General features: G+C 42.5%; 1 protein-coding gene across 2 annotated transcripts; it reads right to left on the bottom strand.

Annotated features, from left to right (window-relative positions):
* Nucleotides 1–398: 398 nt before the first annotated feature.
* csnk1e (casein kinase 1, epsilon) lies at nucleotides 399–16,092 on the bottom strand. Of its 2 annotated transcripts, none has more exons than XM_037756054.1 (11): nucleotides 15,577–16,092; nucleotides 13,397–13,494; nucleotides 13,115–13,225; nucleotides 10,514–10,662; nucleotides 7,821–8,049; nucleotides 7,348–7,518; nucleotides 6,390–6,538; nucleotides 6,006–6,219; nucleotides 5,759–5,904; nucleotides 3,549–3,614; nucleotides 399–1,795 (listed from the first exon to the last, which is right to left on the bottom strand). In XM_037756054.1, exons 2-10 carry the CDS (start codon nucleotides 13,470–13,472, stop codon nucleotides 3,582–3,584), a joined length of 1,278 nt encoding a protein of 425 aa, XP_037611982.1. In that variant the 5' UTR covers nucleotides 13,473–13,494; nucleotides 15,577–16,092; the 3' UTR covers nucleotides 399–1,795; nucleotides 3,549–3,581. The 2 variants fall into 2 exon arrangements, with proteins under 2 accessions (XP_037611982.1, XP_037611981.1); XM_037756053.1 differs by having other exon boundaries at nucleotides 399–1,798; nucleotides 15,577–16,091.
* Nucleotides 16,093–16,761: the final 669 nt, after the last annotated feature.

The following is a 16,761-nucleotide window of genomic DNA, read 5'->3' as shown; positions in this document are numbered from 1 at the left end:
AAACACTAAAATATCATCCGCCACCATTTCTGAACAGCATTTTTCCTTCCTCAATGATTGATTACTTGAATAACAGAATGGACAGATTCATCAACTATTAATATAATGGTTAGTTGCAGGTGTAGTTCAGTCTCCTCTGATGTTAACACATCTACCTGGAAATGATAAGAACACACATCATTAATCTGATAGGAACATCTCAACCTGCCCTGGTTGTCATGGTAACAGAAATTAGGGTCCTATAATCTGTAATTTGTCGGCAGCTTCTTGTGAAATTATTAGTTTCACACAAATGCAGTTCAGAGGAGTGTAAATACCATCTGTAAAATAAAAAAAGACAAATAAATAAGAATGGTCAAATATTTTGCGATCAATTAAAACATACTGTTAGAAGTCTGTATAAGCTGTGTATATCTTTATTGATTCAGAAAATATACACAAATATCATAGTAATAAAGTTGAAGCATGGTAAAGAAATGTACAGCTCATTCCCATCAGTGACACCCGTCCGTCCTGACAGGCCTGGGTCAAAACACTCCTTGGTTTACGAACAAGAACCTTTCTGTCATTGCCTGCCACAGTGGAAACCAAAACACACACACACACACACACACACATACACACACTTCTGGCGGACTCTAAAGGTTAGTGGTCTGTTTCACGTTTCCCCACACCAGGGCTGTCAGGAAGCAAACGTCTCTCCAGCCTCAATCTTTAAAACAATCGGTCACATTCTGGCAAAAGGTATCTACACATTTTACATGTATTATAAAAAGTAAAGAACAAAAATACGACACCAGACTTGTTCACCACCAAGATCTTATAACTTTCTCAAGAATTTTCATACCTGGAGTTACAAGCTGGACTAAGGCTTTATCATATCATACAATCCTCATGGCTCTCTGCTTTATTCTCTCCTCCTCCTCCTCCTCCTCCTCCTCCTCCTCCTCGTCCTCTTTCCACATTCAATGTTTTCCTCGTCATGCTAAGACAGAAACAAGTGTGATGAAGAAGAGGAACTTTGAATTGGGGACTAGTCTTCTGTTATGATTCATGGGTAATTCATCAACAGCCACCTTTCCCTCCTCCATCTCTCAGGCTCTCTAAAGCAAACCTAAAGGCAAAAACACTTAAGACAGTAACACACAGACGGACACTGACATTTATTGACAAAAAGCAGCCTCACTCCCATCTACTAATTCACCTCAGACTCTCTCACATTCATCCCCATACCTCTGATCATCCCTTTGATCCACTGTCTCATCTGTTAAAAGGCCTGATTACACTTTGTGTTCGTCTCCATAGTTGTTTACATATTTATTTATTTATTTATAATCAAGAACACCATAAGCAGCGGATGTAGCTCTTAGCAGGTTAGTAGTTGATTTTTTAAATTTTTTATCACATGTGTAAACCACAGAATAACTAATAATTTAGTCCATTTTGTGCACTTTAATGTTTTTTTCTTTTTGCAAGTTGAGCCTCTGAGTCGATGGGCAGGTGAATATGAGTGACCTGTGTGTGTTGTTTCACCCACTTCCTCCTCCGGCCACATCCCGAAAAGAAGCAACCAGTTCCAGCCAAAGAGTTTGTTTTGTCCCGCAGTCTTCCTCATGGTCACCACTGTAGTTCACACAGCATACTGACAGACACACGGATGGCCTTGAACCCCACCCCCTTTTAAGGGCCTGCAACGCCTCCTCCTCCTCCTCCTCCCGCTCCTCTTGTCCTCCTCCACTCATTCATGTTTTCATTCATCCATTTTGAAACGTAAGGGGTATTTGATACCCTGCAGCTGCTGAAGCACAAGAGACAAAACAAGGAAGAGAAATGTCACTTTTTGGGGTTAATGAAAGGATAAAACTGGAAATATTCTATATTTTTTGTTGCGTCAACAAATCCCATGAAGCGATACAGACGATGCATTAGTCTGTATCTGTATTAGTCTCTCAGTACTTTCTGACTTCCTCACCCTGTCTGTGGCACCCAGCCCAAAGCCCATTACTTCATACTGAAGACATTCATCTTTAAAAACAGGTCACAAATACATAGACTCTGATCTTTAAAGGTGCAGTGTGTAGGATTTGGCGGCATCTAGCAGTGAGGTTGCAGATTGCAACCAGCTGAAACTTCTCCTGTGTGTGCCAAGCGTGTAGGAGAACTACGGTGGCCAACAGGAAAACGTCAATGGTCTAGAGCCAGTGTTTGGTTTGTCCGTTCTGGGCTACTGTAGAAACATGGTGGCCGGCTCCATGAAGAGGACCCGCTCCCTACGTAGATATAAACTGCTAATTCTAAGGTAACGAAAACACAACGATTCCTATTTTCAAGTGATTATACACTAACGAAAACATACTTTTTAATATTATATTCCATTTCTGCCAATAGATCCCCCTAAATGTTACATACTGTTCCTTTAAAAAGGGCTAAAAAAGCTGGTAGTTTTTTTAGCAAACGTTACTCATACAGGAGTAAATAGTGCTTTTGTTGGGGGACTATTTCCATCAGCACATTAGCTGCCCTGGTGAGTATTTACAGCAGCAGGACGGTGTATGTGGGATCAAAATAAACTACAGTTCATGGTGATGAAGGAACATGTCGACATTGATGTTTTTATAGTTTTGGGGCAAGAATGAGCTCTATGGCACAGATGAATGAGATATATGAGGCTTTGATACAGACATTGTAAGGATCATTGTTGGTTTTGGTCTTTTTATGGGATTTGTTGACTATAAGAACAACTTATACAACATTTACATCATGGAATGTTTTGACTGTTGGATCCAACCTCAAATACTTTAACACGGTTACTGTGACACTGATGAATTCGATAAAGTCGAGTTGGTTTATGATGTTTAGTGTATTTGAGTTTTTTGTTCTACAAGAGTGGTAATTTACTTTTTTTATTTTATACATTTTCAGAAGAGCTTAAAGGGATAGTTTGGGTGTTTTGAAGTGGGGTTGTATCAGGTACGTATCCATAGTCAGTGTGTTATCTACAGTTGATGACGGTCGGCACGTTTCCAGTTTGGAGAAACAGACAGGAGTTATTGTACGGAAGCAAAGCAAAGTACTGCTGTGGACGGAGCCGGCAGCAAAACGTATTTTAGCCATCTAAAAGAAAGGCCTACCTTTCTAAATATAGTGCACACTTAAACTGATATTGATTTTTTTTTAGGTGGCTAAAATACGTTTTGCCGCTGGCCTTGCTCCCGTCATACTCTGACTATGGATAAGTACCTCATACAACCTCACATGAAAACAGCCGAACTATCCCTTTAATTAAAAAAAACAACAACAACTAGCCAACAAATTTGTGAACACCCAGTTTTATGATCACACACATGCATTTCTTAGATATATAATAAAAAACAAGTTTTAGGCCTGCATTGCTTTAGATTGCAAGAGGAAAAACAACATAGCTGAGTATCAACAATTTATTTCTCTACCTGGATATGAAGGGTAAGGGGGTCAGAGGTCAGGAAAGATAAAAAGAAATGGATAGCAGTGTGTTTGTGTGTGTGCATGAGAGAGAGACATGTCCATACCTGCCGCTGACCTGCAGGCCAGCCAGGAGGAACTCACTTTGCCAGATGTTCAAACGGCACACTGACCTGAGAGCGGAGGGAAAGATGAGAAGCTTGAAGCAGATCAAAAGAAGAAACCTGAAGAATACACTGAATTTATAATGTGAGCTCTCCCATTCCCAAATCCTCGAAGCTTTCCTAGTTCTTGATTTACCTCCTAAGGATAGCTCTTTGGTAATATTTGTGATCTGTTAGCAGTTTCACAGCTCTAACAAAGGTAGCTACTAGTATAGAAAAATATCCAGATGACAGGTAGACCTACATAGAAACACAACCACAGAAGCACACAAACTGACTAAAGGTTTGGACCAGGAAGAGCAGGCTTTGTGTCACAACAGTGATATAGGATAATATGCAATTGCGCAAATTCTGTCTACTTTATAATTAATTGAGGCAAATTCAGACTGTACAGTGTAAATTGAGATTGTATCGATTTGAATTTGGAAAATCTTCTCCACAAATGTGAGATTATTTAGTGATGTAAAGACAGTCTGGATATTTAGAATGGCTGCTGACATTCCTGGAGGATGCAGACGTGATCCGTAATAAATGAAGAAGCATTGGAGAGAGTCCAATTACAAATTATAAAGAGGCTTTGGGACACGAGGAGCCTGCCTCGGTGGATTAGTCTCCTCTGTGTTTGTATCATGTCACACTTAAACTGCGCAGTAACAAAAACTCTTCACATCCATATACTGGTGGTGGTAATTATGAGTAGATTATGTTTGAATATTTTACCCAGCTCCAATATTTGCAATTTGGCATCATGAATTATGAATTTGTATCAACAAGCTTAACGGAGAATAATGCATTGATGTCTGCTTTCCAAGGTAATGAGAATCCTTTGGATCCAGTTTATTCACAAAAAAGCAATTAATACTACACAAGAAAAGAGAGCAATATCTGCTGTTTATTTATGGTTGAGTTTTGTAAAGTCTAAAATTAAGTCTACAGAAATGCTATTAGCTCTGTGAGGCACGGTGAAGTTTTCAGTTAAATGCTAATACAGTTTACCAAAATGCTCACAATGAAGATGCTAACGTAATGATGCTGAGCAAGTATAATGTTTACAATGCTCACCGCCTTAGTTTAGCGTGTTAGCATACCATTACAGCTGACGATGATGGGAATGTCATTGGTTTTTGCAGATATTTGGTTATAAACCAAAATATTGGAACATTTTTTGAAAAACATGAAAAGTCAGATGATCACTAAAGTCAGTAGGATATAGCGCCATGGGGACCATGAATGTCTGTTCACAACTTTGTGCCAATCCATCCAGTAGTAAGTGAAAACTTTGACATGCTGATGGTGCAACACGAAAAGTAAGATGGTCACCAAATTCAGTAGGATTCATCCTCAGGGGACCATGAATGTCTGTAGAAAATGTCATGGCAATCGGCCCAACAGTTATTGAGATATTTGGACTAAAGTGGTAGGCCGACCGATAGACTGACTGACTAGCATGGCTGCTAGCATGGCTAAAAATGATTCAGGAAACACACAAACTCTTTGACCAGATGGTTTGTTACACAGAACCAACTGAGAAGCGGTCATTGGAAACCATTGGGAAAAGGGCAGGCACGATCAATAATTACTTGGCAGGTGATTGGATGAACCATCTGTCAATCAAACTCTTGCCGAAGCCAGTCGGGAGAAGAGCGAAAACATCTTTTCCATCGAGAAAAGTCTTCAGTGCCGTTCTTTTGCTCTTCTTTCAATGAAGAAACACTCTCCAGTTCTGATACAACTGATGCTATTGCAGCATCTACGCTAACCTCTTCAGGAGCTGCCATTGTCGTGTAAAACAAACAGTCGTCACTATGTGTCGTAACACACACCTAAGCCACGCCCATAGCTGCCAGTAGCTCCTCACAGGACGCCGATTGGTCCGTGGTCTGGCTTGCCGAACACAAACACAAACTTGAAGCCTGACGAAATGGATTTTTGTGTGATATGTGATCCAGCGATTCACATGTGATCTCTAATGTGACATTATGAGAATCCAGCTGCCGTGCAAGTTAACTATGAATCGCCATCATAATATGAATGCATTTCCCAACGAATAAGACGAGGATACTCTCAGCTGAAGCGACTGATGCACATGAAACGTGCAGCAGCTCCCTTCACAACAAAGCCTCGCTGAACCTGTGAAGCCGTAATCTTCCTACCTGCGATGCAGCGATGCGTGATTGGTCGAGGCGTGCGGTGAGGTCGGAAGAGGAGACGTTGGCGGGGGCCCCGCGGTGAAGCCTCATGGCCACCTTCCTCTCTCGCTCGGCTCGCTCTGCTCTTCCCGCCTGAGGAGAGCGGTTACCTGCACACACACACAGACACACACACACACACACGCTTGAATTGAAAGTCTTCATTGTGTTACATATGTATCTCCAAAAAAAACACAAACAACATCCTGACCTGACGGCTGGACCCCACGCGTGGCCGGGTTTGAAGGAGCGGCGTCCGCCTCGTTCCTGACTCTGTTGGCTGCTGAAGGGTTCGGAGCAGGCGGCAGAGCTCGACCTCCAGCTCCTCTTTGGCCTCCTCCTCCTCCTCCTCCTCCTGCTCGCTCCTCTCCCTCTTTTCCCTCCCTCCTCTCCCTCTCTCCGTCCTCTGCGGTCCTCCCGGCCCCCTGAAACACAGAGGAACAGTACAGATGTGAACGTACGCTGGAGAGGGAGAGAAAAGGGACAAAAAATATAACCAAAAATGCTTTTGAACATCCAAGCTGGAACTAGTTTGCAGAAGCACGATGCTCACAGTGTTCTACTAACTATAAAGAAGTCTGAATTCTGGACTCACAAACTTCAGCATGTTCCAGTCAAAGACGTAATCGTATGAGAAGCCCTGTCTGTGGAAAAGGTTCCTGAAGAGCTGCCTCAGGTACGAGTAGTCCGGCTTGTCGTCGAACCGCAGGGAGCGACACAAGTTCAGGTAAGTGGAGAACTCAGCTGGGAAACACAAGAGAGAAATCACAATCAGCTTTATTGGCCAAGTATGTGTGCACATTAGGGGTGTAAGAAAATATCGGTACACATGAGTATCGCGATATTATGTTCTGCGACACTGTATTGATTCTCCAAAACAGTGTATCGATTTTTAATTCACCTCTTAAAAAGCCGCTTTTCGATCTTTCGGAGGTTGTAGCGGGCACAGTTAAAACTAGAGTGAAGTTACTGGCATCATATGAAACTAGAAAAACCTAAAGAATCCATTGGTATCAAGCATGTCATACTAGCTTGTTGAGAAGGAGGCTAAATAACGCTCCAAATTTAGGCTCAATTTTGGCAAGGAAAAACTGGCATGGCGATTTTCACAGGGGTCCCCTTGACCTCTGACCTCCAGATATGTGAATGAAAATGGGTTCTATGCATACCCACAAGTCTCCCCTTTACAGACATGCCCACTTTATGATAATCACATGCAGTTTGGGGCAAAAACCATGCAGTATAATGTGTAATTTTTGCCTATTCTAAAATGGTTTATTTCTGGTGTGTTCTTTATTCTATGATAGTTTTCCTAACATTCAATTAAAAAAAATCACAATATATCGCCTTGCTTACAGTATCGCAATATATCGCAATATATCGAATCATTACCCCTGTATCATGATACGTATCGTATCGCCAGATTCTTGCCAATACACAGCCCTAGTGCACATACAGTAAAAGAACACCTTTTGGCTCAAAGGTGTCAAGTTGTAAAGAATAACGCCCTCTTTAAATTGTCCGTTCTACTGTTTCTGTTTCTCTTCACTCACAGGGGTATCCCTTGCAGAGCACCTCGATGGGGGTGGACATTTTCTTCTCACTGATGCGTTCGTATTTCTGCCTCTTGGTGGCAGCCTTCAGCCCCTGCCAGGGCAGAGAGCCCAGGTTGAAGTACATGAGAACGTAGCCCAGAGACTCCAGGTCGTCTCTCCTCGACTGCTCTGTGGAGAAAAAGACAGAGCGGAGAGACAGAGAGAGAGAAGACAGGAGAAAAGAGCGTGAAATGGCAAAAACATAGTTTGAGGGGAAGAGGAAGAGATGAAGAGAGAGGTAGAAGATAAAAGGAGAAGGAAAGGAAACAAAAGGAGGCCGCAGTTCTGAGAATCTGATCAATGAACGTGCATATTGCAACATATTCTGCTGTGAACACACACACAGAAACCACAGTGGAGTTAGCAGAACACACACATTCACACCTGCACAGACATCAAGGCCAACCTCCGCTACGTGCATGCTGTCTTACCGATGCCCAGATGGGTGTTGATGGAGGCGTAGCGGGCGGTGCCGGTGAGGTTCTTATTCTCACGGTAAGGGATGTGCTGGTGCGTTCGGGCGTCGCGGTACTTCTTGGCCAGGCCGAAGTCGATGATGTAGACCAGGTTGCCCTTCTTGCCGAGCCCCATCAGGAAGTTGTCGGGCTTCACGTCTCTGTGGATGAAGTTCTTGGAGTGGATGTATTCAATCCTGCTGATCTGGATTGGAGAGATGGGAACAGGATTTAGTTGGGATTAAAGGAGGGTATTAGTGGTGTTGCATGTTGTAGCCCCATGAATAAAAATGCATGACTATACTGAGTTTTTAGGTTTACACCTTCCAGGAATCATGTCAGTATTCTATGACCTACAAAGACTTGAACCTGGTTTAAACCACAAAATGAATCACTGTCAACATTTCTTTGCCTTAAAGGGACTGTTTGTAACTTCTTACACGTATAATTCACCCGGGTCGGTGTGCCAAGGCGCGCTCGCATGTGGCTACGCTGTTCAGACAAGACTCCAACACAAACTACACAGAAGCACCAAAACCGCAAAGTTATATCTAGTGAAGCCCGTCTTGCAAAACAGTGTTGGCCGCGGTCGTAGTACGCGGGGGAGACTGTAGCTTTGGTCTCCAGGGCCGGAGTCTCTGCTGTACTCTGCTCCTCTGCTCCTCTGCCTGCTTGCCTTCACTCAGCTTGCTCCACCTCACATGCATATGCGCACACTACACACTGCAGAAGAGTTAGTTTAGCTCTGAGAATATCTAGTGAATGTACAGTGGACGTTTGTGCAGAAATAAATGCTGCAGCTCCTCCAGACCAACAGAAGTTTCCCGTGTCTTGTGAAGTGACGGAGCTCCGCAGTGAGTTACGTTATCATCTCTGACCAAAACTCCGGTGTCTCCCTCCGGCCATGGTCGGGAGGCTGAGGCAGGAAAAGCCAACACTAGGATCAGCATTGATTCATGGAGAGACCTTCGTCTGGTCAGCTAACATTACTGCCAAGCAGGTGAAATATAGAGTGATATTGTGGTTTTAGCTGACGTGTGTCGCCTCACTGTTTTGAGCGATGCTCGTTCATGTCTATTTAGAGCCAGCGCAAGCACGCGCCCGATGCTGACTTTCGTTGACTTAACGGCCACAGTTGTTGCTGTTAACAAGCAATTCTGATTCTTACCAACAGTCCCTTTAAAGGGGTACACCAGCAATTTCGCACTGCACTTTCATAAAGTTGGAAGAGTCACAACAGACAGATTTAAAAAAGAAATGGTCAAAATCGAAGCAGCAGAGTTTGACTTTTAGTTCTGAGTGTGGGTTGGGCTCTAAAAACACTGGATCCTACAATTCCCATAATACAACTCAATAGGGTCTTTTGTTTGTGTGTTTGTTGATTTTCATAGTATATTAAACAAAGTGGAGGCCGGTAGGATATTAATGATTAGTATATGTAATAGTGGGGTAATGTCCTTTAAGTTATGTATTTGGTGAGAGATCTATCCTTTCTGCATCGCTCCAAAACATGCAGGTGCTGGTCAAATCCATTTTTTTTTTTAAACCTACTGTGGAATAACTGACTGATCGGATGTTTGAAAATATATAAATTAGAATCTATCTTTCTTCACATTTTCAGATTAGTGAGTACTTTGGTCTGAGCATCTGGCAAACAGTTACTCCTTTTCAGACAATCCATTCCTTTTACTGGTCATGATTGGTAGAGTTGCGATGGCTCTTTATATTGCCATAGTTATATATAGAGTGTTGGGTCTAAAACTGAAAGTGAGTTTTAAAGGCCACAAGTCTCATTGCCCAGTGAAATAATAGTTGAGTCATTGGTATTGATCAATAACCCTGTCAGCCCTGTCTGCAGATATATAGAGGTCATTTCATGTTATAGGACAGTTAAAATCGTAGTTATTGCCCCTTTAGGGGAGAGGAGAGGAGAGGAGAGGAGAGGAGAGGAGAGGAGAGATGTTACAACGGCAGCAGAGAGAGCGATTCGGAAAAGTGGCCAAAGAGAAAACGGGACGAAAAGAACAAATGTGCTAGTTGTGGACTAAAGAATGACATATGAGGGATTAAAGAGGCTCATAAAAGACACCACGGGCTGACCCCTGCGACGAGGATTAGGCCGTCTCGCTGAGCTTCCGTGTCCTCGATTGCAATTGACTTTTATGGCGGAGCTGAACGGTCGAAGATAGTGAGGGGATAAGCTTTGTCTCGAGCCAGGAAACGAGCTTCGGAGGTTTAGATGTGAATTATTCTCCGATTTCAAATGATCCATTTAGTTCCAGGCTAAAAATAGCCACATCCTTTTATTGAAATCGGTGTAACTTCCCAGCCAGAGGTTGACTTCAGTGCATTATGTGCAAGCAAAGGTGCAAGTTCAGACAACTAGTCTTTTTAAATAGACATTGGCATTGCGTAATTTAATGTGTACCTTTCCGTTATCTATAGCTCTTACTGTTTATGTATTGTTTTTCCTCGAGTGCTTTGAGGGAGCTCTACGTAAAGATTCAATGAACCCTGATGGAGCCTCCGTGAAACATAACAGCGAGCTCTTAAAGTAATTAGTTACTTCCGGTGGACTGTGTGGCAATTACTGGCTCTGGATCTCAGGACAAACCCTGATGAACTATTAGGTTTTACAGCGTGGACTGCAGTCAGGCAGTCTGTCTCACCATCTGGTCGGCCAGCAGCAGGACGGTTTTCAGACTGAACTTGCGGGAGCAGAAGTTAAACAGGTCCTCCAGACTGGGGCCCAGCAGCTCCATGACCATAACGTTGTAGTCGCCTTCCGCTCCGCACCACTTAATAGACGGGATTCCCACTGTGGCAGGAAGGGAGGGGGAATCAGAGGGTTAGCAAACAGAATAGTACTATTATGTGTGCTATGTATTAATTGTTTGTTGTTTTGCTTCACTTTTGATTTGTAATAATGTCATTTTTAATTTATTTTTTATAGGGGTGGACTCTGAATAAGCCTTTCAGGCTTCCTACCTCTCCTGCTGTGAAATTACTGTTTTTCCTATTGCATGTATTTTGTATCCAAAGATTTGTGCAAATAAAAAATGTTTTCACTTATTTGACTGCACTTGTAGTTTGCATTTATATTACTACCTCTACTTTAGCCAAACATGGACGTTTACATTTCTTTTAGGTTTTTCAACAATCTATTTATTCATTTTTACCAACTATTTCAACCATCTATCCATTACTTTAAAAAGGTACAGTGTGTGGGATTTGGTGGCATCTAGTGGTGTGGTTGCAGATTGCAACCAACTGAGTGCCCCTCCGCTCACTCCTCCCTTTCCAAGACTGCGGAAAAGTGAGCCGCAGAGTGCAAAACCGTGCTAACGTCGTTCGCCTCAGAGGCCATCCTTACCATAATAACACTACTTTAGGAGCAATGGAAGTCAGACGGCGGCTGGCGGTACCCCGGTTTTGCACTCTGCGGCTCAAGTTACCGCAGTTTCACAAGCGTGTCGGAGAACTACGGTGGCCTTTAAGTAACGTAAAAACTCTCCCCAGAGCCAGTGTTTGGTTTGTCCGTTCTGGGCTACTGTAGAAACACGGCGGAGCAACATGGTGGACTCCGGGAAGAGGACCCGCTCTCTATATAGGTATGAAGGGCTCCTTCTAAGCTAACGAAAACACAACCATTCTTAGTTTCAGGTGATTATACACGAATGAAAACATAGTTATGAATATTATATTCCATTTCTGCAAATAGATCCCCCCACACTGTTCCTTTAAGCTGACTATTTCAACCACTTATTCATCATTTTAAAATAACTACTTCAACTGTTTATCCATTACTTTTAGCATAGATCTATTTTGACCATTTATCCATTTTCTACTACTTTTCACGCACTCTTAGTCACAACTTAAAGTGCTCTGGTGTTATAAATGACTCAATATGCAGACTTTTTTTCAAGTCAAATAGAAGTTTCTATTTCATTAAATGACTTGAGCTCCTCAACAATCTTTCTACGTTTCTCCAGGTAGCTATAGAAGTACCCCGTGTACCCAAGTACCTCTGGTTGCTGGTTTAAAAATGGCAAACCAAATTTCGCCTTATATTATCTTGACTAGGTAAACCAGACAATACTTAATAAATGAGTCCAAATAAATGCATTTAGGTGGAGCTAACAGGCTCTCGTTTTTTTTCCTCTCATCAGTAAAACAAACAGAATGTACGCTAGCCTTTCATATTACATCAAATGTTATAAGTAGGCTACAATTATTAGAACAATACGAACATTCAGGCTCCCTCTTGTGGCTCAAGGGGTTACTGCAGATATACATTTTTAATAAAAGACTATGGAAATACTGCAAATTTATTTGCCGACCCTCATAAAAGCTCCTGCGACCCACCTGTGGAAATCACTGCTCTAGAGCACCAACACACCTGCACCATGTCTTTATTATATATGACTATTTTTATTATCACTGTGGAGGCAGTAGGAACATAGCTAACACAATATATATATATATATATTACATTGCTTTATTACTTATATCACTATATAATAATGCTATATTACTACTATATTTTTATATATATTTCATAGATGTAACATATACTATACATATATTATATATACCTCTATATACTTAAATATGTAATTAATATTGTATTTATCATTCATACTTATATACTGTACCTACTACTACTGCGTGGATTTCTTTGGAACAAATATTTGTAAAATTTTCTTATATAATTATATTATATATTATATAATGTATATATAGTATATAGCTTTTTAACTTAATATATGTAATTACCCTGATTTATTTTACTTATTTATTTGTTTAATTAAAATATGCTACTGTGACATGAATTCCCCCCCTCCAGGATCAATATAGTCTTATCTTATCTCATATTTGTAAATCAAATACATTAATATTGCATTAAAATGCAAGGGTTCAACACCTCTCAACAGCCATGGCTACACCTCAATGCTAGTGAATGACCATTCATATCTCTCAACAACCCTAAACTGACATAAACGCTCCTTAATTCCAGTCAAAGATGCCTCTCAGTGTCCCCGAATGACCCTGAATGACCCTGAATGCACCTCAAATGCCCTTAAATGTCCTGAAATGCCCTTTAAAGTCTCTAAATGCACTGCAGTGCCTCCTAAATAACTGTAATCACTGTTCATCCCCCTCACCAGCTCTAAATACCCCCTTAGTGCCCCTTAAACTCTTCACGGCCTCTCAGTGCCCCCTAGTAAAGCTTCCAAAAAAAACCTGAAACACTTCCTTGTGCATCTTACCTCCGCCCTGCATCATCTTGTAAAATTTGCTCTCGATGTGGAGCTGTGGGTGTTTGGTTTTCACACATTCCAGTTTTATGGCTACTTCCTCTCCTGTAGCGATGTTAGAACCTGATGGGAGAAATGCCAGAGATGTAGTTACAACATCGACACATAAAGGGTCTTTCGGACCTGTGAAGAATGAGGTCTTATTTAACACAGTTCACAAGAAATGGAGTATGTGTAATATCTGCTTTTTGCATTTAAGAAGGAACAATATGGGGTTAACACAAACAGTCTCACCGAGGTAAATATCTCCAAAGGATCCGCTCCCTATCTTCCTCCCGAGGCGGTACTTGTTCCCCACCCTCAACTCCATGGCTCCTGAGCTTTTCAACTCACTGAAGGGGGACACAGACACAAACACACACACACACACACAAAGCTGTCATCAATCAGTGGTGATCAATAGAGTAAAAGGACAGTGGTGCAAAGCTGCAGACTCTAAACTGGAAGCTATGAGCCCTGGGGCGGATGTATCATGAAAGAAAATGAAACTGGAAGCCTGGGAAAAAAGAATGAAAAGTGCAAATGACTGAGGCGAAGCAGTGTGGCGTATAGTTGAAGCACTGGAACTAGGAGGGAAAATGTTGCTCACTTCCAGCTGTAAAGTGACTTTATGTGGCTAACAAACCGCTGTGGAAGCAAAGCATTTTTCAATACACAGGCTCTGAATGCTGGGCTGTCCAAAGCGGGGCCCGCGGGCCAAAGTTGGCCCGCCATCAGGTTTGATTTGGCCCGCCAGATGTTAGCAAATTATTTTTTTTTATTAAAAGACCCAACCGACTTTACTGTCTTTTGGAGGCCGTACCAGGCTTGGCTTTATGGTTAGAATATACTGGCATCATATGAAACTAGAAAACCTAAGGACTCATTTATACCAATCATGTCATGTTAGCTTGTCAGGAAGGAGGCCAACACTCTAAAGTTAGGCAAAACTTTGGTGAGGAAAAACTGGCAGTTTGTGTCAAGGGGTCCGTTGACCTCTGACCTCAAGATATGTGAATGAAAATGGGTTCTATGGGTACCCACAAGTCTCCCCTTTACAGACATTCCCACTTTATGATAATCACATGCAGTCTTGGGGAAAACATGCAGTTCTTTGAATGCAGTATACATGTGTTATTTTTGCCTATTCTAAAAATGGTGTATTTTAATATTTCTACATACTGGGGTTCCTAAACTGTCTTGGAATTACATAAATTGCACAAATGACCCCAATTGTATTCAGCAGGTGGGTTATAAGGGGCTAACTATCTAAAACATATTAAATTAAGGGAACTTGGGATCCTAGTACCATTTTGCATCTTAATAATACAATACAATAGGTGTTTAATTTTGGCCCGTGGCTCTCCATTGAGTTCCAATTTTGCCCCCCCAAGGGAAAAGTTTGGGCAGCCCTGATCTAATGTAACCAACCCCTGCTGCCCCTGTGCTCTTGTTAGCCATGTTTTGTTGACACCTTCAGAGGACGAGATAATAAATTCTGGTATCTCAGAGGACAACAATGAAGTGTCTATAAAGTGCAATGGGGGAAAAGATGCGAGCAAAGAGCGTGTAGTTGTGTAACATGATTTATTCAGAGCTGCAGGAGGGGTGGTGGTGGTGGTGGTGGTGGGGGGGGGGTGTTGGTGGAGCTGGATCAGCATCTCACACACTCTTCCCAAAGCACTCCAAGGGAGTCTGGTCCTGTGTATAGAAACGATTTGCAAAAAACTCCCAATTTCTGACTGGAGTCCCCTGATGAAATTCGTATGAGTCATGTTTTCCTCACCTAAGCCCAATCTGTCTGAAACAGGGACTTAAAAGTGGGGGCTTTTTCTTCGACAGAGCCAGTTTGACATTGCACTAAACGCTGACTAAGTTATTTTTATTTGGGGAGGGGGGGCGGGGGAGGGGGCTGCATTGTAAACCTACATATATATATACATAAACATATATATGAATAAGGCAGAGCCACTGCTGCACATTACCAAACCCTTTACCTCAGGTCTCCCCATGCAGCTCATCTCTCTCTCTCTCTCTCTCTCTCTCTCTCTCTCTCAGCCTCCTATAAGAGCTGCTATATACTGTCAGTGTTGCAAAACCTGAGAGCACACTATTGCTGCAAAAGGACCGCAAAAACAGGCAAGACGTTGTGTTTTCAGAGAGGATACTTCATGCAGTTGCTCCAGATACCACAGGAGGGTAGATGGAGGAAGGTGCTGAATGTAAAAACACACAGATCATCATCCACTGACCATCACATCTGATCATAATACCCATAACCGCACCCTCTATATATACAGGTAGGACCCCCCACCACCCACCACCACCACCACCCACCACAACACGACTCTATTTGTCTAACCTCACACACACCATCACAAGCCTCAAGACACCTTGACAAGCCAACATACACCCAGCCTCCACCTCCTCCTCACCGGGTGATGTCAGGCTCCGTGGTGGCACTGCTGGCTCCCCGTCTCACTCAGGACTCAGGACCCCGGACAGCGACGCACCGACGCGGCTTCGGACGGCTCATAACCTCGGGAGATCTGTGACCCCCCACACTCCTGAAAAAAAGACCCCAAAAAATATACAGCTGATCCGACTGGAGCCACCGAGACTCTGACAGATTCTCAGTCACGATTTTATTTATTTTATTTTTTTTTGGGAGGAAAAGACGCCGAAACCAGACAGTGAGGTCCTTCTCTGGCTGCTCTCTCTCTCCTCTCTCTCTCTCACACACCCCCACCCACCCAGCCCTCTCTCTCTCAGTTTACACCATTGACAATATCAATGATGTCATCCGCAGACTGGAAGAGATGCCCGGATTGTCTTAAAGCCGCCGCGGAGCTGCTGCTGCTCTCTGCGGGCATTGAATGAAGCGCAGCCAGCAGCACTCACACCCCGCACTTAAAGCTGCTATTTACACCAACACACCCCTCTCTAATTCATTATTAAACATGTAGAACAATAAGATCATCATAGCAGGGCTGCACTAATTGTGTTGTGTCTAGGAGAAGTGTCAACCCCCTCTAGTGGTGCCACCTAGACATGTCTCACTTAATACCCAACATACAGAGGCCTGTTTCAAGTGGTTATTTATTCAGTATACAGAATCCCATTACAAACACTATTAATAAAGGTTACGAGGAATAAATAAGAAAAGTATGCCAAAAATATGAAGCTACGAAAACTCATATAAAACTCAGCTCAAAGTGGAGCCTCCATTAGCTAAACTAGCCTCCATTAACTAAACTAGCCTCCATTAACTAAACTAGCCTCCATTAGCTAAACTAGCCTCCATTAGCTAAACTAGCCTCCATTAGCTAAACTAGCCTCCATTAACTAAACTAGCCTCCATTAGCTAAACTAGCCTCCATTAGCTAAACTAGCCTCCATTAACTAAACTAGCCTCCATTAGCTAAACTAGCCTCCATTAGCTAAACTAGCCTCCATTAGCTAGCTAAACTAGCCTCCATTAGCTAAACTAGCCTCCATTAGCTAAACTAGCCTCCAATAGCTAAACTAGCCTCCATTACCTAGCTAAACTAGCCTTCATTAGCTAAACTAGCCTCCATTAGCTAGCTAAACTAGTCTCCATTACCTAACCTTTCTCCATT

Source organism: Sebastes umbrosus, chromosome 20 (assembly GCF_015220745.1).
Source record: "Sebastes umbrosus isolate fSebUmb1 chromosome 20, fSebUmb1.pri, whole genome shotgun sequence".
NCBI classification, from domain to species: domain Eukaryota; kingdom Metazoa; phylum Chordata; class Actinopteri; order Perciformes; family Sebastidae; genus Sebastes; species Sebastes umbrosus.
This window is presented reverse-complemented; position numbering and strand designations above follow the sequence as displayed.